The 23,435-nt window shown below is 39.2% G+C and overlaps 1 protein-coding gene across 7 annotated transcripts; it reads left to right on the plus strand.

Annotated features, from left to right (window-relative positions):
• The first annotated feature begins 964 nt into the window (after positions 1 to 964).
• On the plus strand, positions 965 to 22,422 carry adad1 (adenosine deaminase domain containing 1 (testis-specific)). 7 transcript variants are annotated; one of them, XM_078788567.1, is made up of 15 exons: positions 1,010 to 1,142; positions 10,808 to 10,890; positions 14,783 to 14,860; positions 15,843 to 15,965; positions 16,054 to 16,182; positions 16,919 to 17,089; positions 17,762 to 17,833; positions 17,929 to 18,054; positions 18,130 to 18,253; positions 19,709 to 19,879; positions 19,942 to 20,017; positions 20,093 to 20,243; positions 20,297 to 20,525; positions 21,601 to 21,733; positions 21,943 to 22,422. In XM_078788567.1, exons 3-15 carry the CDS (start codon positions 14,812 to 14,814, stop codon positions 22,054 to 22,056), a joined length of 1,668 nt encoding a protein of 555 aa, XP_078644693.1. In that variant the 5' UTR covers positions 1,010 to 1,142; positions 10,808 to 10,890; positions 14,783 to 14,811; the 3' UTR covers positions 22,057 to 22,422. The 7 variants fall into 7 exon arrangements, with proteins under 7 accessions (XP_057908803.2, XP_078644691.1, XP_078644693.1 ...); XM_078788566.1 differs by lacking the exon at positions 10,808 to 10,890 and adding an exon at positions 2,530 to 2,746 and having other exon boundaries at positions 1,022 to 1,142; XM_078788565.1 differs by lacking the exon at positions 10,808 to 10,890 and having other exon boundaries at positions 1,001 to 1,142.
• Positions 22,423 to 23,435: the final 1,013 nt, after the last annotated feature.

The following is a 23,435-nucleotide window of genomic DNA, read 5'->3' on the forward strand; positions in this document are numbered from 1 at the left end:
GTGAATCGGGATGGCCGCCAATGGAGCCACAGGCCACTTGCAGCCTGACAGTCAGCTCCTCTAATGGGCCCGGCTGTTTATTTTGTATGGCGTGGAAGTGGATTAGCTGGAGGTAATTATGCTTAATGATGTGGCCGCCTCACCCCGCTGAGCTGTAGTCACCCCTTCCCTCTCAGCTGCTCGCAGCCTATAGCCGCCGGCGATGCTCGTTTGGGGATAATGTTACCGATTAGAGGCAACAAAAAGGGAAAGCGGAGGTGGAGATTTGTCCGGTGGATGCGGCCGGGTGCGGAATAATCCGCTTTCGAGGAGAGGGGAGTTTGCAATTGGATTACACGCTGTGACACGGAGTTATTGTGTAAGAAGGCCTCAAAGACCATTCGCTTTGTCATTAAGGCTGGCTTTACATATTTAGTAGTTTTACAACACAACATGGAAGCAAACAGTAATAATGAGTATTCATAAAAGTATGAAAAGTACACAGCAATTATGTTATGATGCATTGAAATTGGAACTTAAGGGCGAAGTACCAGTTCACATGCACTGTGTAATGCTATTGTTGGCCAAATGCTGTGTTTCTCCGAATCGCTAGGGGGCGCTATTGTTTCTCGTTTCTTATTGTGGGGAGCGGAAGCGGAAGTAAAATGCTGAAAGAGCTATCTCTCAGGAGTCAAAGCTGGAAGGGGTAACGTTCCACAGCTCTTTCGTGTTGTCGGTAAGGTTTTAATGTATGTTTAAATGACATCTGCTTTGGTTGTTGTACTAATCAGAGGTATAGAAAAAATATATTTTAAATGCTGGGTATTTACATTGTTGTGTCTACACTTCTCGAAATGAAATTTCGTTTTCAGCCATCCTTCATGTCACATTAAATTAAAACATTCTGACACATATTAATCACGTACGTTTTTATTGTATCCATCCATTTATAATATTGTCTTATTTCGTCTTGTGTTTCTTTAATTAGTCTTCTCCCGGAAGTACAGAGCCCCACCCTCCCGCTCGTTTCGTCTTCTTCGCTTGTGAATTTAATGTGAGGACACACCACGGAGGGAAGCGCATGCGCAGAAAGCTCGCTCCAGCGGAAGCAGATCCAAATCGTGTTCACGCAAGAGGAAATCAATTTCCAATGCATCATTTAGGTATGTAAATTTGATTTATAAAAAGCCAGACACAATATCTAATTAGTGTTTAAGCAAATTCATGCAGTAATTAGTTTTTTAGTAAAGGTAAGTGAGTGTTATGAAATGAGTGGCTTCCATTTTGTTGGACTCGTAATTAGTTCTGTTGAACATGTTGACTTGTCCAGTGTAAAATGGTGTCTTTAAACACTCTTTTGTGCTTTGAAATTCATTTCTTCACCATTTTGAGATCAGGCAACGATAAGGCATGAAAAAAAGGAATAACTTTCACTTCTGTCAACAGAAGGCCCTTGTTCACGCTGCATAGTTTGTCGCAGACAGGTGTTATTGCATGTGTATATGTTGGCACGCTGCCCCTCCCCATCGGAGCTGTGTTATGTTTGGCATGCAGCTTTTCTCCAAGCGTCCATTAAATAACGATTGTTATGTATTCTACACATGCATATTGTTTCAAGGCGTCGCCGTAGCCCTCTCCTGCTGAATAATTTTTATTAATTGTGAATAAAAGAGTTAAAGACAACAGGGGGCTCTTTTGTTGCTCGTTACAATAACGCAGCACAAAATGAAGTCGTACAGTTTTACGTAAGGAGGGATTCGCAGCCACGAGGGCCCAACAAGCGCTTCTTCTCGCTCTACTTTTTAATTGGATGTGAAACGAGCTGAGGAAACGCCGCTCGCTGGATGTAATTTGGGCTCATCCTAAACACTTTGATCTCATGTTGCAGCATTAAACGCGCGCACGCAGGGGAACGTGAGACTCCGCTTTGGAGCGTCAGCGGCAGCTGAGAGCGACAGGACATGTTGCCCCGTCCATCCGTCATGGAAATGCAGCGATAATCGCAACAGAGTGCTTTTTCTTCTCTGCGTAATCACATCAGAGGGGGTCAGAAAAGCACATATCGGCGTGAAGAGGACAGGACACGTCAGGGTTAAAGCGATTACGTTGCGTTAAACAGGGTTTTTTTCTGCTCAGACACATTTTCCTGCCTTTTTCCGGTAATTTTTGAAAGCCTCTTTTGCTGTAATAAAATATGACTTTTTTTGTGCATTTGCGCGTTAAACACTCTTTGTCTCCTCGCATTTTTCTCATCATAATCACGTTTACGCCCGCAAGCCTCCCCGCGGAATCATCCCATCTCCCCTTTTGAAAGCACTTTGCTCCAGTTTCGAGGGAGCGGGGGCGGCGGTTGGGCGGTTCAAATGGAAAGATTTAGCAGTATGCAGGTTACATGGCGTCACATCTCGTTTTGACTGACAAACACTGCCCCCCTCCCCGCAGGGATCCCCGTTAAAGTGCTTCATAATGTAGGTCATTACCCGCAATGCTGTGGGAGACCCCCAAGTCCCTACTTAGGTTCCCCCCCGCCCGTCTTATGTATCCCTGCAGATCTCGCCGCAGACGCTCTGATTGTCCATTCCTGCTCGCCGTCGCCACACCGGCGTTTATTGACACTAAGGTGCCCCCACAAGGCGCGGGTAATGCGCACGACAAAGGCCTTTCCTCCTCCTCTGCGGCGAGCTGACGGTGCTTACAAGGCGAAGCTTATTGAAAGACGGAGCCATAAAGCCCGGCCAGGATATGACTTTGGATGTGATTGCGCCAGGTGAGCGATGTACGAGTGCAATCAAGTCACAGGCAATGATATCACGGCGAGAACAAGAAGTTCTCCGCGCCATCCCCCCCCCAGGTGACTTGACGGGAGTCTGGAAATGTCAGGTGGAAGTGATGGAGTGTACAGTCTGGTTTAAGATCACCAGTGTACCCTCCTCGCCCTCCAGACCTTCCTGTATACCTTGGCGTGCACCTCTGGGAAAACCACAACCTCACATTGTGGCTATAATTATATAATCATCGGCTTTTATTCATGTATTTTAAAAATGAGGAACCCCCCTTCTCTTTTGAGCACTGCTGTTAGCTTTTTGAGGTCAGCAAAAATGTTTAAAAAGAGCGTCAGACGTCTGTCACGATGCTACATTACTTGCAAGATGTTAGCAAATGAGGCATGGCTATCTACTTTTTTTGTATTTATTTTTGAGGTACATTTTTTTTCAGAGCAGTTGCAATGCATTTGTTCACTTCCTGTTTTCCGAATGTACTCTGGCCTATTGGTAAAGCGATATCATCGATATCTCCCTGTGCATGCGTGAATTTTCTCCGGGTACTCCGGTTTCCTCCCACATTCCAAAAACATGCTAGGTTAATTAGCGACTCCAAATTGTCAATAGGTATAAATGTGAGTGTGAATGGTTGTTTGTCTATATGTGCCCTGTGATTGGCTGGCCACCAGTCCAGGGTGTACCCCGCCTCTCGCCCGAAGACAGCTGGGATAGGCTCCAGCACACCCTGGCAACCCTCGTGAGAATAAGTGGTAGAAAATGAATGACTGTGAAAAAAAAGCAGTACAGAGTACATAATGAATCACAATAACGATATCATATTTTTTTATCAGTTATTACATCACCATCAGTGCCACTATAATAACAATAACTTCATACGTATTATTTATTTTGGATTGTTGTATATTTTATTTTTAGTTTTTTTTAGCATATGTTCAATACTTTTATAATTTGATTTTATATATTTTTTTTCTTTTTTTAAATTTACTTTCCTCTTTTCCTATTTCCTCACTTTTTTTAGTTTGTTAGCTTTGTATTTTTTACTTATTTATTTTTTGGTGTGTGTGTGTTGTTTTTTTTTTTTACTTATTTCTAATAAATGTAGTTATTAAATTATTTGTTTTTATTATATAATTTTAATTTATTGTAATTAATTTTAGAATATATTTAATTTTAATTAAATTTTTAAATTATATATTGTATATTATATTCAATTAGAAAAATAAATTTTAATATAATTTATGTATCTATTTTTTGGGTGTGGTTAGCACCGTTTACCATTATATTATCAGGTTTCTTAGTCTCATGATTGACGTTATATTTGCAGTTTTCCGTTCTTAAGCGTCCAGTCTGGTTGTCAGCATTGACCAACATCCCATCTTGTCCTCATACGTCTTTTTATTTTCCACTTTGATTGGTTCATTGGTCTATTAGAAATGAAGACTTTGCTGTGAGACGTTTCAAGCGCCTGACGAGTGAAGAGATGGATCATTTCTCAGCAAGATGGCGTCCGTTTGGAGCGTTGGCTCGTGTCCTAGAGCGACGCTTTATTCATGCTGGCAATTAGGAACGAACAGAGCGGTGGCTTGATTAACTCTTGCCGTACCTGGCCGCCGTGGAGCACAAAGAAGGGCTCGGGGTGCTTGAACGAGAGGATTTAATGAAAGCTCTGGCATCTGTATCCGATTCATCTTGTCAATGCCGCGCCGCCATCTCTGCCCCCAAACCAAAACCCCCAGCATGCCTCCTCGCCAGCCGCTTTAATTACTTTTCCTTTTCGAGAGCGGCGGCGACGGCGGCCTGGCGGAACTGACAGACAGGTGCAGCCGTCCTGATTAATTAAAATAATAAAGAGCGTGCGAGGAGGGGGAATATCAACGCGTGGACACGTTGTCGGTGAGGAGACGTCAGGCATTGATTTACCGGCTGACAACAGGCCGGCCTTCAGGCCTTGACAGGCCTATATGGGAGGAAGGGAGGCGGGAGGGGGGTCTGGGTCCCATCCTCGGGGCCTCGGTTTGAACCCCCCACCCCCTTCCCACCAGTGCCTCAGCAGCTGCAGCTTTGAAAACACTGGTGCCATCGCACCTATCAACATGTGATGGAGTTAATAAAAGCCACCTCTGGGGATTCATCAGCTCTAACAGCCATATATGATTTCAGCAGACAAAGGAAGCGTCTTCCTGAATGATTAGCCCAAAGAGAGTCCATCCTTATTGTCCTCGCTCGCTCTCTCTCTCTCTCTCTCTCTTGCATATTGATATCACTTTATGCTGCTGAAAGAATAGTGGACTCAGGAGGCGATTCACTGGGAGCAAAGCGAGCTTTATTTGGATTTTCTAGACACTCGCCGTAACATCCACCCTTATTGTGGGCTGAAACATGAGAGCTCCATATATATGTGTGTATATATATGTGTGTGTGTGTTGACCTGCACTTCCCACATCCTCGATGCTGACACTTTAGAGCTGCTCCGTCTCAGCTGAGCGTGTCGGAACAACAAGAGATGTGGAGGGGAGAGCGGCGTGTTTACCACCAGCCTGTGAAATCAAATACAAAGCCGCCTTCTCAAAAGCGCTCTCTCGCACGCCGCCGTCCGCGTACGCTTCGGCCTTCCCCGTACGGGCGAAAAACACACACAAGCATATCACGCATCCTGTGGGATACTATTTATCATATTTACACTCCAACTGGACACTCCATGGAACGCTAATAGTTAGCATTTACGTCACATCAGTCTGAAAAGGAGAAGGGAGAAGCAGAATTTATAATTTATTCATTCTACCCTTTACTCCATGGCGCAGCAATTACTGTGATTGAATCGCACCACTTTGATATAACAAAACAAAAATAAAATACATGTAAATAAATACAGTAAGTTAAAAAACTAGTAAATAAAATAAGGCATGTCTAAAGTGCAGATATTTTCATCTCATGGCTGTTTCTTAATTTGCTTTTTTAAATATCATTTCACAAGAAAATTTAAGCAAAAATTTAAAAATGATCCGTCATATTTTAGACGCATAAAGTTGAAATATTCAAGAGAAAAATATGTTATTTTTTTTAGAAAGTTGTAATATGAGTAACATACAAAACAAGTAAAGTTAAAAATAAAATCAAAATATGGGAATAAAGTCATAAAAAAATGAAGAAAGCTTTTAAATTGTTGAAAAAAAAAACACCACAAAATCTGTAAACGTCAACAATAAACTCAATATTTAAAAAAAATGTGATTTGAGTAGCATGGAGTTGAAAAATATTAAAGAAAAAAATATGTTTTAAAAGTTGTAATATTAAGACAGAAAAACAAAATAAAGTAGAAATTTTGGGAAAATTTGCTTGGGGAAAACATTATAATATTATGGAAATAAATGTCGGGCCTTCCTGGAAAAGTTAGGACACCCCTGACCTACAGAGATTACATACAAATAAAAAGTACTCTGTATTAAAAAAAATCCAGTTGCTTATTAAATGATGGATACATGAATAAAATCATGATAATATCAGAATATCAATATGGTTCTCTGAGTGCACACGGGCAAAATTGTAAGAATATTTGAAGAGTGTAAATACAACAGACCCTCAATCAGTTAGATGTAGATTTAGTAAGATGTAAATAAAAACAATAAAACAGTCTTAGCTTTAGCAGCAAAGACAATGACGTCTTACACTGCTTAGCCTTTGAACAGTTAGCTAAGTTAGACTAATGCTTCAAAATGCTTCATTACACTTAATACCAGTCAGCTGACAACTATATGTCTTCATATCATCTTCTATTCTTATCTATATTTACAGTGCATACACATCATTGTGTAAGCTTTTCCTTCATAGTAAGCTGCCTGTGTGTGTTGTGCCATGCGCCCCCTAATGGACACATAATGCACAGCACGCACTATAATGATCATGTGCTGGATTGTTCAGTGAGGATGAGTATGTATTACTTTATTTGGCTTCCTGTTTTCCCTCCCCTTGACTGCTCAATTAAAAATGTGCTGCAACATTTTGAACCCCCTACCAGAAGTCATTTCCAGAGCCAAGCTGTTTGCCCTTCACGGCTTTTTTTTTTCTCTTCCGCCCCCCATGCGAGGAATTCCCTCTCCGCTGCGGCCAAGTCGAGAGAGACAGTTGGTAATATTAGCTCACGTTTTATCCCGAGATCCATTAATCGCAGCCTTCTGCCGCTCACCCTTTGACCCTTTGGGTTGACCTCCGGACATCAGGTTACCAGTACCGTCGGAGAGACACCCAAAACAGTCATTTTCACAGGGTTTGTTATTTCTATGCACTTTGCAGTGCAGTCCTGAGCCAAAAAAATCGAATATCACCTTAGATTTGTGGATAGAAATGGAAAAAAAAGATTGAATCTCATTAATCTATCACTTTAATAGAGTCCAAATCTGCTGTTTTATGTCTGCAATGGAAGGTGTAGGATATTTCTAAGCACAAAAATAAATAAATAAACATCCATACCATCAGTGCACCCTAGGGACTCGCTTTCATCCAAATTCCATTCATCGGGTCTTAAAGTGCAAAAAGAAGCTAACCACGGTGCGATAGCAACACAGTGCAGCACTCTACCTTACCTTTCTGTCGCTAAAGATAGATACTCTAACGCTTAACATTTATTTATTTATCATCAAGTCTCTAATATTCAATGTACAAACTGATTTTTACATTTTTAAGTCAAATTAACTTGACTTGAATAAATGTATGTATAAATGGTTCAAGACTTCAATAAAAGTCTAAAAAAATGTTTTAAAATACAAATAAATTGTTTGAAATGAAAAAAGTATAAACATTTTTACAAATAATACAAAGGAATAAATAATAAATGTAGAAAAATGGTAAATAATAAAAAAAATCATAATGAAAATGACTAAATAAAAGTAAAGACTAAATAAAAATCTGAAAATTACGTAAAAGTAATTGATTTGAATAAAAGAATTCCAAATTATATACATACCATTCATACAATATCATATACAATTATAAATTAAATTACAATAAATAAAAATGACTTCAAAGTATATATTTTTTTTTACAAATAAATGAAAAAAAATGACATCAAAGTAGAAAACTATAAAAATAATGAACAATTTTTTTTTAAATACAAAATAAATTAAAATGACAAAGAAAAGAATACCCTTTTGAAAATATATAAAAAAGTAATTACAAGACTACAATAAAAATACAAATGAATATCAATGTATAAGTATAAAAATTGTAAAAAATAAAATAAAAACACTTAACATTTCATGATTGATCAAAGTTTGCTTTGGTTCAGTTAGAAATTGGACTTTCTGACTCGTCTATTTCCACTTAACCAATCATAAAAATAAAAATCTTCATGTTGTCACATGACTTTAACCCCGGTAAAAAAGCCTATTTATGCGTCTAGCTTAGAATTTCATTGACTATCCCCCACAAGGCGCATCCACCCGATTGTAAAAAAATGCGTGTTTGACAGTGTGAGGCTTTTACAGTACATCAGACGCACGAGTTCATTCCTTAACGAGCAATTAAGCAGACGAGTGGAAGGCCGGTGCCCCGTATTGGACCGTATCGCTGTGTAACTTTATCTACGTCTCGGCGTCACATCTACATCTATTGCACTCTACCTGTTTTTTTTTTTTTTTCCACAGCTGAGTCCCGCCCGGGCTGAGCGTGGCGCTGAAAGCCAACACCTGATTGTGTTACTCCCCTTTAAGCTGTTGTCACCTAGCTGAGCGATTATAGGCAATTACCTGCTCTGTCGGAATCCTAGCCGAATAGATTGAATTCAGATTGATTTCCGCCCGGGAAAAGAGGAGGGAATTTAAAGCCTTTTTTAATTGGGTATTTGGTGTGTGCTGATCCGAACACCGTGGCCTTCCCGGGGGATCCGTTATGGGCCAATAATGGCATCGGAGTGTGGTGGTGGTGGTGGTGGTGCTGCTTCTGGTGGGGCGGCGGGGGGGTTGCAGCAGTCTCGTCTGCTGACTCCCTCCCAAGGCCATAACCCTGCATTTGCTCTGAGTGCTTTTCTATTATGCATTGATAGTTGAGCATCAATCAATAAGAAGGGAAACAGAAAACCCAGCGAAACCAACTTCTTAAGTGTAAAATGCCTCTTAATACCCGGGGCCTTTCAAACAACTTAACCTGCACGCTTTTTACCCTCACCCTTCCTTCCCTTCTTGCTCTTTCAGGGACACTTACCGGCGCGGGGGGCGACACTATGGTTTATTTACGAGCTTCTGGAAACGTGAAAATGTACCGCAGTGCTTGAAAATAACAGCATAGATCGGCAAAGGTGGGCAAACTTTTTCCACTCAGGGCCGCACTCTGAAAAATGAATGGATGCAACTTTGCCACTTTGATATACAGTAAATATGTATTCAAAAAATGCAAAAAATGCATCTCAGCTTTGTCGTGTAGATGAAAAAATCAATTATTACTATCAACTTTATTTTTTTCCCCATTTCTCCCAACCAAACTTTAAAAAAACTTTATTTTGTTTGGTTAAGGTTAGAATAACATTATTTTTAATAACTGCATTCCCATAATATTATATCTTTTATAGCCAACACAATTTTTCAAAAATGACAATGTGATGTTTTGTTTGTTTCTTATATTACCACTTGAAAAAAAAAATAATATTTCAACTCTATGCTACTAAAATAACATTTATTCTCATAATATTATGACTTTATTCTTGCATATTTGATATATAAAAAGGTTATTCTCATAAAAAGACAATTTTTTTCTCTTAATATTATGACTTTATTCTTGTATATTTGATATATAAAAAGGTTATTCTCATAAAAAGACAACTTTTTTCTCTTAATATTGTAACTTTATTCTTGTATATTTGATATATAAAAATTATTCTCATAAAAAAGACAACTTTTTTCTCTTAATATTATGACTTTATTCTTGTATATTTGATATATAAAAAGGTTATTCTCATAAAAAGACAACTTTTTTCTCTTAATATTTTGACTTTATTCTTGTATATTTGATATATAAAAATTATTCTCATAAAAAGACAACTTTTTTCTCTTAATATTATGACTTTATTCTTGTATATTTGATATATAAAAAGGTTATTCTCATAAAAAGACAACTTTTTTCTCTTAATATTTTGACTTTATTCTTGTATATTTGACATATAAAAATTATTCTCATAAAAAGACAACTTTTTTCTCTTAATATTATGACTTTATTCTTGTATATTTGATATATAAAAAGGTTATTCTCATAAAAAGACAACTTTTTTTTCTTAATATTTTGACTTTATTCTTGTAAAATTACTTCAGACGTTTCTAATGTTTTTTTTTAAGTGTAGTTTTTTTGTAAAATGTTATTTTTGGAATGTGCTGTGGACCAATAATATTTTTATTTTTTTTTTTTAAAACAACCGCGGTCCACCAATGGCCCCTAGTCCATACTTTAGACACCCCTGCCACAACTCATTTTATTAGATAGAAAGACTTCCTTTATTGTCATTGCACAATAACACAGCAGTGAAATTGCCAACAAAATGTCATTGCCTGGCTCCTGTATAATAAATAATAATTATAATTATTATTATTATTTATAATGTTGGATAATTTTACTGAAGAAAACTTTTTTTATTCAGTAAAATGAAATTTTACTGAAGAAAACAATGAAACGACCCTTCCATAGACTGGATTTGTGTAATTTAGCATAAATTCAAGGTTGGTGAGGTCACCAGCAGCCCAGCTGATCATATTATGGATGTCTTGAAATCAAATCTTGCAAATGATTTTCAAACGATACAAGATAGACGGCCTCTCCAACGCTCTAACGACAGAGTCCACTTTCACATTAATAATGCCGCAGTTGGACCAATCGGGACCATTCCGGGAAAAACGGCATCTAACCTGCAAGACAAGAGGACGGCTGGTCGAGATAAGCCCGGCAGTCACAGCAAGGGCCGGCCACAGAGTCCGCAGGTCCACCTCCAGCCGTGCAAATGTGTCCGTGGGAGCATTCCCCACCGGGCCCGCCTGTCACCACTAATGCACCTTTTCTCCTCCGTCCAGTAAGGCTATTCCGGGGCTTTGCGGGATTTCTGGGAATGGAGCAGTTCACCTTTCCTAGAGTGCAGATGACAGGACGCGATACGGTACGGGAAAGATCAATTGCTTTCTTTCACGTCTGCTGATGGAGTGTTTGCAAAACAACAGGTTGTTCAAGTTCCATTGCTCTGTTCAACACCTCCCCTTTAATGATTTCTAACTTTTTATATTTATCTATGAACACCAAACGTGGGAAACGTCTATATCGTAACCTTCACCCTCCAACGCTCATGAATGGAAAGACCTTATTTAGCAATCACACGCAATATAAACATGCTAGCTCAGTGATTCTCAACTGAAAATGACATGAAAATATTCAATATACAAACTGATTTTTACATTTTTAAGTCAAATTAACTTTACTAAATAATAATACTAATAATAAATGTATGTATAAATGGTTCAAGACTTCAATAAAAGTATGAAAAAAATGTTTTAAAATAATACAAATAAATTGGTTGAAATTAGAACAGTATAAACATTTTTGACAAATAAACATATGAATTAATAATAAATGTATAAAATGGCAAATAATAAAAATCATAATGAAAATGACTAAATAAAGTTTAAAAAATTATTATTTAAAAAATATGAAAAAAAAGAAAGTAAGTGACTTGAATAAAAGAATTACAAATTATATACATACAATACAATATCACATACAATTATAAATTAAAATAAATAAAAATGACTAAAAAATATTAAAAATGTTAAAAATAAAAATGACATCAAAGTAGAAAACTATAAAAATAATTAACAATTTTTTTTTTGAAAATACAAAATAAAATGATTTAAAGAAAAGAATATCTTTAAAATATATAACAAATAAATTAAAAGACTACAATAAAAAAATACAAATGAATATGAACGACTTAAGTATAAAAATTGTTATATAATAATAATGAAAACAAAATAAAATATAAACAAATAATACAAAAGTATAAAATTGTCTGTAAATAGATTTTAAAAAATGACTAGAAATGCTTTCAAAAAAATGTAAATATCTAAGGAAAATATAACTTCTGAAGGTTTTTAATGCAAATACAAACAACATATAAAAGTGGGCGGCGACGTACAGTAATGACCCAGACTGAGACCATTTGAGGAAGCTTGGACTAATTGGTTTAGTCCAACATTGTACCAAAACTGAGGCAACATTTAAGCGAAATTTCACCCCAAAAAGAAATCATCAATCAAAATGAGCTCTGACTGTACTCCGATAAATAGATTGATACTTTATTCATCTCCGAGACAAATGGCCGCTGTAACGCCAGTCATCAGCTCTTTGTAATAATGATAAACATATTTACCTCCTTTGTGCGGCAGAAAACATGAAGGTGATTTGTCAAAAGAGAGGGGAGGAGGTGGGGTGGGTCGGTCACAGGAGGATGCCCCCCCCTCAGAATAGAAGTACTTTGGTTACACAAACTTTGTTTTCGCCTCGAACGCATCCCCCTCCGCTTGCCATCTGCTGCTGAAGAATCTGTTTCACTGGATTGAGCCAAGCCCAGCCTTTATTGGTCCTAATGGCACTATCAGCTGAGCCGCCAAACCCAATTACCTTTTTAAAAAGGGAGGCCACCCCAGCTAATCATGGCTGCCTAACCTGATTTGCCTGTGATGAAGAGACGGGATAAAGAGCAGTTAATGGAGGGAGAATGATCTCACAAATACAAAAAACTCAATTCATTTCTCCGGGAGAGCAATCTGTCCGATTCACGGGTAATGGAGTGGAGATTCATTAGTCCTCAGGCCTTAGTCGTACACAACGTCCCCTTATCAGCCCAATGACAAAAGAACATCGGCTGTACTCTTGTTATGGACTCACTCGCTTGAACACACGGTTGTTAGCATTGTTAGCACGATAAATTCATTGCATTCCACTGGGAAGCGGCTCTTTCCCGACCAATCGCCGATTACTATCACTGGAGCCGTTCAAGTAAACCAACAGGTACTGTTTTTTTTTTATCTGAAACCTATTGACAAACCCACACCCAGTGAGTGTCACTGACACCAGTGGAAAAGTGGAAACCCATCGACCGCCGCGACCCCTCTCAATCCAGACACCCCTTCCGACTTGGCCCGCACCAGATATGATCCAGAAGACATGCTTTTCCAAAGATGGGGCATCGCCAGGTTTTCGCAGACGGACATTAGGCCAAAGCCAGAGTTAAAATCCTATTAGTTTGAGTCGGGAATCGGATTATCGTCGTCGAGAATCACTCGTCTGGCAACTAGGGTCTAATTTACGCCAATCAATGGCAATTATTGAGGGGAAGGGAGCCCCTATTAGAGAGCCTCATCCACTTAGTCTAATGAATGGGGAAGATTCAATCTCGGCTGTGGAGACGCATGCAGTGGACGACTGAAGCAGCAGGCTGAAGACAAGCTGCTGTCATTTATCAATGGCGGAGGGAACGCGCTGGTCATGGGAGGACATCGCAGCGTCTTTAAACGTCTCATGAAGTCTATTTTTGTGTTGACGTCCATACACGCTTGTTTTGCTCTTGCATGATTCCTTTTTAGACTTATTATTATTATTACATATTTTTAGGTATTTTTGTTGATGTTGTTGTTGATGCTAATGCACCTGAAAAAGGTCATGTGACAGTGAAAATGTGCTGTGTGTAATGGAACCCAGTCAATAGAGGTTTATTCACACGCCTGCACTGCCCTCTACTGTCCAATAAGAGTAGTAGCCTCAACCTTTAGAAATACATGGCCTTAAAATGTCAATGGAAGTATCCATATTAGATGTTTTTTTGGCTGCAAAATGTAATTAAGGGCGGAATAAAATATCAGTACACCTCAGTCATGACAGCAATATGTATTCATATTTGATATTTGTTGCTTTCTGATAAAAATGTACTATTTTATAGTAGTAATATCAGGGACTATATACTGTAGATCGTACATTCTATTGCAATCCCTCACCACTTTAAATTTTAATTCCGCAATTTCACTCTATCACCGTTTAATAAATAAGGCATCCTATTTTGTGGTTGAATATGGCCTTTTATTAATCCAAAAATAAGCATATTTTACATATTTTTGGCCAAAATTACGCATTTTCAAGCATAAAAATGCCTAAAGTGAAAAAATACATAATTATAAGTCATTCAGGAGGCGTATTCCAAGATGTGGTGATATGTAGTATTCCACACTGGCCTCTAGGTGTCAGTCATTTTACTGTCATGTTTGATGAGACACACAAGCACCAGACTCGGTCAACAGGCTATTTTTTGCAGGTTTGAATGATATCACAACAGGCACAATAATCCCCTAACCTAGGCTGTTTTGTTGCGGCCGTAACTCCGATGTCACTTCCTGTCCGCCACCCACTCAGCTGCCATAGCAACACAATATGAGCACGAGTCATATTTATGTCTTAAATGGCTTGTTTTCTGTCACGCCAAAAATAACCAAAGTATTACTGACTGTACATAAATATATAGAAGTAAAACACGTTTTAATATAGTATTTCATGCTAGGTTAAAACATGCTAGGTTAATTAGCGGCTCCAAATTGTCCATAGGTATGAATGTGAGCGTGAATGGTTGTTTGTCTATATGTGCCCTGTGATTGGCTGGCCACCAGGTGTACCCCGCCTCTCGCCTGAAGACAGCTGGGATAGGCTCCAGCAACCCCCACAACCCTTGAATGAATGAATGAAAATTATGAGTGTTTTTTTCTGCTAGTATTTACATTTCCCACCCTTGCACACCAACTTTCAATGATGCAAATGATTTATAATGAGAGCCTCCAACATGAAATATGTGTCATGCATGTGCTTTTCTTTTTTTTTTTCTTTGTAAATAATATTTGTAGAACGTGCTATGGGCTAATAATGAACAGCCACAAGCTGTAAAATGTCCCCCCCCAGTGGTTTGCCATTGTTTGTATGTGCAAGTAATGACCTGTTCGCTTTATGGTCAACAGGTGGCGAAATGTTACTGCACTAATGACTAATGAAACAAAGGGCTGCTTCTGACGTGCTGCAAACGCCTCCACTGACAGGTAGCATCGGTTTGCAGAATTAAAAAAAAACTTTTTTGGCATAATTACAATCATCAAAACGGGATTGTGTAACGTTAGCTTGATTACAATCGCTGCTAATTGTTAAATTATTCATTAGCCATGGACAACGGTTGACGTTAACCTTTTTTTAACCAACTAAATACAACAAATAACAGTGAAAGAGACTGGTAATCTTACACATTTGGTATTATAATGCCAGACGTTTATCATGACAATAGAATCGCTTCGATATGTTGAGTCATGCTTGATGCTAACCGCGATTGCTAGCTACCATGTCATCAGTGCGATGACACCCTTGACTTTTGTTTTTTTTTATTCGGCTTTTTCCTGTTTCCCCGTGACTAATTATCTTAAATACTTGCACTTATTTCCAGAGGCAGTCACACCACAACATTATCTTAGGGCGTTAAGTGCTCGCACTAACTATTATATACTTTAAAAGTACCACTGTACAGTATATGGACGATGGGTCTCTTTTGGCGGCCCTTGAACGCAGCATCTAGCTTTCTCCCCCACTGTATAAAGAGACTACTATACTGTATTGCCCCCCTTTTTTCTTTCACTTCATATTTGGTCCCAAAATGCTCATCCAATGTGGGAATGTATAAGGGTAAGATTTGATGTGAACATTTTTTGGTTACTTCCACTGAACGCAGCACGGAGCTTATGTTTTTGTTGCGTTCAAAATAACTTGAAATCTTTTGACTGGATCACCGTTTGTATCCAGACATTTTTTTAAAGGTTTCCATAAAAAAATTATGAGACATTATGACCGTTTTAAACATTTGTGCATATAATTTCACAAGAAACGGTCAGAGCACTTGGAACAAAAATCATGTGAATCATAATATGGGGTATATATATATATATATATATATATATATATATGGTGCTTTGCTTGCTTTGTGCAAATAGTCTTGTGATACCTGATGCATGTCTCTCTACAAATGTGTTTTCTTAGGACGTGCAAAGGCTACCAGGATGTTTTCTCGCAGACAACCCGCTTTTGGATCTAAAAGATCCTGCATGGCACAAACACCAAACCATCATCCTGGGCAACAAACAAACAACACGTTTTCTTCAGGTGGGTTTGACAATAAGACAGGCATAGAAATGTTCTTTTAGTGCCAGGCCACAGGAACAAAACTGATTTAAATTTGCTCTTCCAAAAGGTCCTTCTGTAGAGCCAGAAATGTTGATTGACAGGTACAAGCGTGGCCAGACGCACCCGGTGTCCTTGCTGCATCAATTGGCTCAGAGTCTGCAGTTCCACCTGGAGATCAAGGAGACGGTGACCACAGGTAGCGCAGGATGACATCAGCTTAGATATAGTACAACAGGAAATAGCACGACACGTTGAACAATTGGGAATTGTGAAGAAGCCTTTAGATTTTTTTAACCCCGAAATAATTGAATTCACCGGATGAGATGACCAGCCTTTTTTGGTGCTGGAAGACACCGAAGTCTTCGACATGGAAGTCCAGTGTAATCCCACATCCAGATCCATTCATATGGGCGAGAGGCGGGGTACACCCTGGACTGGTCGCCAGCCAATCACAGGGCACATATAGACAAACAACCATTCACACTCACATTCATACCTATGGACAATTTGGAGTGGCTAATTAACCTAGCATGTTTTTGGAATGTGGGAGGAAACCGGAGAACCCGGAGAAAACCCACATATGCAAAGGGAGAACATGCAAACTCCACACAGAGATGGGCGAGGGTGGAATTGAACCCTGGTCTCCTAGCTGTGAGGTCTGCGTGCTAACCACTCGACCGCCGTGCCACCCATCCAGATCCATACATAGACAAAAATATTAAGGTGATCTTAAGTTATATAAGTTAAGTTATATATTTTTTGTAGGGCTATCAAATGTTTTAAAAATTGTAATCAAATTAATCATTTTTTTAATTAACTCATGATTAATCACCACATGCCACTATGTGTGAAATAATCCTATTTGTACTTTTTTTTTTATGAACATGATGATGAAATCCAAGCTCTTATTTCCAGTACTGTTGTATTTTCAGGGAACACAACACGGCTGATTTTTGCCTTCTGCGTGCTGATCGATGGCGTCCAGTACAAGACTGGAATGGGACCCACAAAGAAGGAGGCCCGGCTCAAAGCCGCGGAGTTGGCCCTCCATGACCTGCTGCCCACTTTGGAAAAAGAGAAGTCGCAATTCCTCAACGCGTCAGGTCAGGCCAGTAGCTCAAAGATGGAACTTAGAACTGGTTGGCGCTCGCTGCAAGCATTTAACTCCAGTAATTCCTCGTTTATCTCGGGTTAATCAGTTCCAGACCTGACTGTGATAAGTGAATTTCCACAAAGTAGGATTTTTTTTTTTCATTTAAAAATTAAATATTTTAGTAGTTGGAGCATAGCAAACATGTTAACAGCCTTTTAAATATGATTTTTAACATGATTAGAGCCCTTGAGACCTGAAATAGCACCCCTATAGTCACCTTTACACTCCTATTACTCCAATATAGTAGACATAATAAGAGCTTCGGGGAGTTCTTTCTTGTTGTTCCTGTTCTGTACAGTACTTCCTGTCTCATCAGTGTAGTAGGAGTGATCTATGTGGGATAGTACTACTAGATGCCTCACATTTGTGTTTGTTTTTGTGCTTGAACATGATTTAAATTACGCAAAAAATGTGTAAAATCTGCTTAAAGTTGCATATTTTTTAATACTAATAATCAGTAGTCAACCATGAAGCAGTGATGGTTTATTAATTAAATGAAAATTTTAATTTGAAACACAAAGTAGCAAGGGATGACTGTCAAGATTATAATATCATTACATTAGCATTTTAATGAATGTCTCTTTAATTAATTCAAAATGGTTTTCATGTCTGTTCTTTTTAGCGTTGCCACCATTGCTGCCGGCCAAAGAAGAGTCGTTCATGTCAGGGATTCAACCCAGTAGATTTATTCGTGGTAATCCATGATTGTTTGCTATTCCACTTCTCTTTTCTGTCTTCTTGATGTTATTTTTAGCATTTTGTTGATATGCCGCTGTTTGCTTTATCCAGAGAGGAGGAGCCCTGCTAACCTGCAGATACCAAACGCTGTCAAGGATCAGCTCAACAAGTTGATGAACAGCCACCCTCAGTTCTCCGCCTGCGCAGTCACCGTCGCAGCGTTCGTCATGCAGACTTGTGAGTTCGTTCTAAAAAAAAAAAAACACTGTTGACTTTAAATACCGTATTTATATTTTAATCTCCTCTTACTAGCCAGTGGATGTGAGGTGGTGGCTCTCGGCAGTGGCAACTACAATGCCAAAGAGAGCTCGTCAACAAACGGACGCGTTGTGCACGACTCGCATGCGGTGGTGACTGCCAGGAGGTCGCTTATGAGGTTAGCTGTGTTTTTTTTTTTTTACTCATTCAAAGATTAGTACATTTCATAGATTCGTATCAAAGATAATGCCGGACAATTTAGGGACGCACCCATCCACATTTTTTCACATCCAACCCAAATAGGAATACCTGAATTTGACTGATATGAGTTTGCATTAATATGCAACCATGCCAAAAGAATATCAGCAAACATTGCAAGACGAATGCACTCCACACACACATACACACTAGCCATGTATACATGGACCCAAATATTCCAATTCCATTCAGGTTATTTGCTCAAACGGAAAAAATCGAACCTCATTCCCAAAGAAAAGTGCCAATCCCAATGAATATATAATGGGATTCACAGGGGTGGAATATTCCTTTCTCCAATCCGATTGAGGTATCTTGTACCCGCTCAAACGGAAAGTTGTCAGACTGCGTTCTTCTTTGTGATGTTTTTCTTCTTCTGTTGTTTATTGGCGGTTGGCAAGCAGCTTTCGTGTGCAATAGCGCCATCTGTGGAACAGAATCTAAACCCTTCTATACGCCATTCATAAGTCCACTTTTATTAAAAAAGAAAATACATATCCATATATAACATGTGAAGCGTGCAGACCTCACAGCTAGGAGACCAGGGTTCAATTCCACCCTCGGCCATCTCTGTGTGGAGTTTGCATGTTCTCCACGTGCATGCGTGGGTTTCCTCCCACATTCCAAAAACATGCTAGGTTAATTAGCGACTCCAAATTGTCCATAGGTATGAATGTGAGTGTGAATGGTTGTTTGTCTATATGTGTCCTGTGATTGGCTGGCCACCAGTCCAGGGTGTACCCCGCCTCCCGCCCAAAGACAGCTGGGATAGGCTCCAGCACCCCTCGCGACCCTCATGAGGAAAAGCGGTAGAAAATGAATGAATGAATAAAACATGTGCCGAGCTTAATTATAAAATATTAGCAAGATTTATCTTTTCCTGTTCCCGGGTGCATTCTTTCAACGAATGCTGAGATATGACATAGCACGCAGCTCGAGACGTTCTTCGATTTTAAAAAAATGGAGGCGAGCAATCGGCACTGGAAAGTTTGTTTTTGATCCAAACTAAATTTCAAGACTGGATAAATTAAAAACTGTCACTACGGAGTTATTCCAACAAGTGAAAGAAAAACTGATGTTGATGTTTACGCTTTACTGGGCATGCCCCATTGACTATTCTGGTCGATTATAGCGGCGCATGTAGACACGCGATTGGAATATTCCTTTCCATGTGTACCATTGCTTTCGGAAAGGTCATTCGGAAAGAGGAAAAACTCCTCATGTAAACGTGGCTACTGATACTGGATCGATCTCACCTGATCTTGCAACTTTATGGGAACATTCTGGGGAAACCCTATCTTTGTTCCTCCAGTTCTCCATGAAGATGTTTGTCCAACATCAGGGGCATCTGACCTCACCTCGTCTGTGTGTTGTACAGATTTTTCTACCAGCACGTGCTGATGTTCTACAGCAAAACCCCCCATCTGACCGAGAAGTCCATCTTCCAGCACAACAACAACAACGGGCTCCTCGGCCTGAAGAGCGGCATCACCTTGCACCTCTACGTCAACCGGCTGCCGAAGGGTGCCACCAAGAAACCTTTCAGCATGTGAGTGGATTCTTACGCCACAAGAATCCAGAGTTGAACATGGCGGTCTTGATGCGTTGCAGGTCCCTGAACCCACTTTCCATCACAGCGTGGCAGATGAACAATGAGCTAGGCCTGCATCTGCTGGTCGAGGGCAAGGTGTTGTACAGTTTGTAGTAGTCTTAAATGGAGTTCATTACAAACTTATTGTTACTTTTTTTTTTTTTTTTTTAGGTGTTCCCCGTGTCCGCGTTTGAGCACTGCACCTCCAAGATGGTCAGCATGTCGGCCGCAGACAAGATCACCCAGTGGCAAGTGCTGGGCTACCAGGGAGCCTTGCTGAGCCACTTCATGGAGCCCGTCTACGTCCAGAGCATCCTTATCGGTAAGCGGGCACATCGCAAAACATTCCATCGCATCATTTGTCCTCCTTTCCAGGCGACTCTGATTGCGAGGACACTCGCGGCATGGAGTTGATTGTGATCCGCCGCACGGAGACCATCACCTTCCAGCTGCCCGTGTTCTACTACATGATGAGGCCTCAAATCTTTATGGTGCCCCCCGTGGCCTCAGACGGCGACCTCCAGGTGACCTACGGTTTCAACTGGAGCGATGGCGACAGCTCCATCGAGGTGGTGGACGGTCTGATGGGCAAGACCTTAGACGAGTAAGCGGTCAATCATTTCCAAGGTGACGCTGCAGAGATGGTCTAGCCCAGGGGTGGGCAAACTACGGCCCGGGGGCCACATCCGGCCCGCCAAGTGTTTGAATACGGCCCGCCCAATCTTTCCAAAGTATTTCATTTAAACTCAACATACAACCTGGCATCATGGCCTGAGCCAACCTTTTGATGGTTTTATCAATTTCGTTTTTTGACATGGTCTGTTGTTTACAAAGTGCTCCTGAAAAAAGGGACACAAGCACATAATAATAATAATAATAATAATAATAATAATAATTATTATTATTATTATTATTATTATTATTATTATTATTAGATTATTATAATTATTATTAGAACTATTATGATTATTATAATTATTATATTAATACTAATTATTATTATTACACACATTAAACACACATTTAAACGGCATGATCAACTTTAAAAGGAATAAATATTCAACCATGTGCAAAACATTTCTGTCGTAGTTTTAAATTTATCTAGCTTCAATGTGATGACTGCTCCTCCGCAGCGTGACGCTACACAAAGCTACACAAAGCTGCCCCGGCGGATGCCTGACTGTAAATCATGCGGTGGAAAAATACATCGGCGAACCCACGCGCGTATCGGCCGATACCAATACAAGGAAAAAACGCAAATATCAGCCGGCTGATGTATCAGTCGATCCTTGAAACACCACCGATTAGATCCAATACCAAGTGCTGATTTTGCACAAGCTACAAAATCTAGCGGTTCCATTTCTCTAGTTGTATTTTTCTCACCTTTTGCTTTACAAATTATTGTTTGACCATTGAGCATTTTTTTCTGGATTAAAAACACTTTACTAGTACACAAATGTGTCTATTCAAAACAACCACAAGAAATGATAATCTTTATTTGAGATTCTCATGTGATGCCACAAAAATTAGAACATATCATTATGGAGGTTTTTTCATTTTACATGTGGCAAGTTCAGACAAGTAGTTCTCACTTTAAGTATTCCCATTAGGCAAGTAATTTTTGTTTTTAATGTAGAGCCCTGATTATTATTGTTATTATTTTTTTACTGTTCCTATAGGTCTCCCTTCAAGAGTGGCTCAGCTCTGGCAAGCCGGCTGTGCAAAGCGGCGATGCTTCACCGCTTCAAGTTGGTGGCCAAAGAGGCCGAGAGGCAGGATCTGCTGGCCACAAGTTCCTACAGAGAAGCCAAGGTAGCCCCCCAGCATTCCTCCCCAGGAACTTTTCTTCTTATGGAACACATCTCTTATAGTGTTGACATGGAAACACTATATTGACCCGGAGACTGTGTGTGTGAGATCATCAATATATGTGTATGGTATCGTTACACTGTCGTGTTTGCCACTCAGTTTCAATTATTCTGGTGATGTCGTAATCATAATGTGTTCATGTCTCCCTGAAGAGGATGTCCAAGCTGTACCAGGAGGCCAAGAATGTGCTGAGGGCGTTCCTGCTGCAGCAAGGCTACGGTTCTTGGCCTGACAAGATTATGGTCAGTGACACCTTCAACATGTAAATGTATACATACGCCGTGACGTATTCTGTGGAATTTATTTTTTGGAAAAAAACATATTTGAACAAAACTTTACTTAAAAGGGATTTGTATTAATCCCTGCTGTTGTTTTCAAAACAGATCTTGTTGAAGAAAGGAATACAAATATGATCATTTGTACAAGTTTTCATAACAAATTAGATTGACTTACTATATACAACGTTTGTTAGCACAGAGCATGCTATTGTTATTGTTACTGTTTCTGTTTAAATTAGTACTTCTAAGATCCGTGTTGGAAATGACCTTATGTTTATGTTCATGATGGTTTTTTTTTGTACTCGTTTTAGAATCTCCAGTAAAAATTCTATCAAAACAAATAAAATCAAAAAATTGTATCAAAACAGACGTCTGATAAAGCTGAAAGCTGTCAACATCTTCTGCTTGAACGACCCCCTAAGTGGATGCAAACATTGCACACGCATGCAGGAAACACTTAGGTTTCCTGTCTATGTAGTACCATAGTACAAGAACAATATTGACTGTGATCCGTCTCGTCCCTCCACGATGCGTTGGCTAAAAGATATATAATCGTGGATTTTTTGCTCCCAACGGTCAAGGTTTTGTGTTGTATGCACCCCTCCAATTTGACCTTGACTATAACTGTACATTATAAAGTGTCGCTAGTATTAATCTAAATAACGTGATACCAAGGAAGTCTATCTTATTTGTGTATTATGTCTTATTTCCTTATATTCACTAAATTGGGTAACACTAATGTAAACGTGATTATAGGGGTGTTATGTCATGTCTTGAGGGCTGTAATAATATTAAATTTAGAACACTGTACACTGCTTTTCCATGCAATAACTATACAAATATTCAATTTAATAATATTGAATCCTACTTCATGGAAATTCAACGATTAACCACGATAAACGAGGAATGACCGAACACCTTTTTTCCCCCGATATCCAATCAGATTAAGACACTTGTAGTAAGTATTCTGTAACAAAAAGCGACCGGTGGGCTGTTTATTATTCAATTTGTGTGCCTAACTGCGTCACAAGTTCAGCTCAATGAAATGACGTGACCACTAGATGTCGCCGGACCATAGTTAAAACATATTTATTATTATAGTTTCATTACCAGTGTCCACTGTTACAGTTGTTAAATGCAAGTGCATACATGTATTTGTTATAACCACAGCTATGGGAGTGTTTGTTTTTTTTTTTTACTACTATTGAGCGTAGAGACAAACAGGATATGCAGCTTTCTTTTTGTGGTTACACCATGTAAACACATAAAACCTGCAGACTGTAGACCCTGCTGCTTTGTTTTTTTTTTTTTTAAAGGTCACGTTTTAATTCCAATAAATAAAATCGAGTGGCATATATCACCAATTA

This window comes from Doryrhamphus excisus, linkage group LG23 (assembly GCF_037039965.1).
Source record: "Doryrhamphus excisus strain RoL-2023G ecotype Guam linkage group LG23, RoL_Dexc_Guam_v1.1, whole genome shotgun sequence".
In the NCBI taxonomy this organism is placed as follows: Eukaryota; Metazoa; Chordata; class Actinopteri; order Syngnathiformes; family Syngnathidae; genus Doryrhamphus; species Doryrhamphus excisus.

Coding starts and splice junctions, on each gene's coding strand:
- adad1 (XM_058052820.2), top strand. CDS start 1,061: ATGCGCAGAAAGCTCGCTCCAGCGGAAGCAGATCCAAATCGTGTTCAC. Junction 18,055..18,129: donor AGCGTTCGTCATGCAGACTT/GTGAGTTCGTTC, acceptor TCCTCTTACTAG/CCAGTGGATGTGAGGTGGTG. Junction 20,018..20,092: donor ATCTGCTGGTCGAGGGCAAG/GTGTTGTACAGT, acceptor TTTTTTTTTTAG/GTGTTCCCCGTGTCCGCGTT.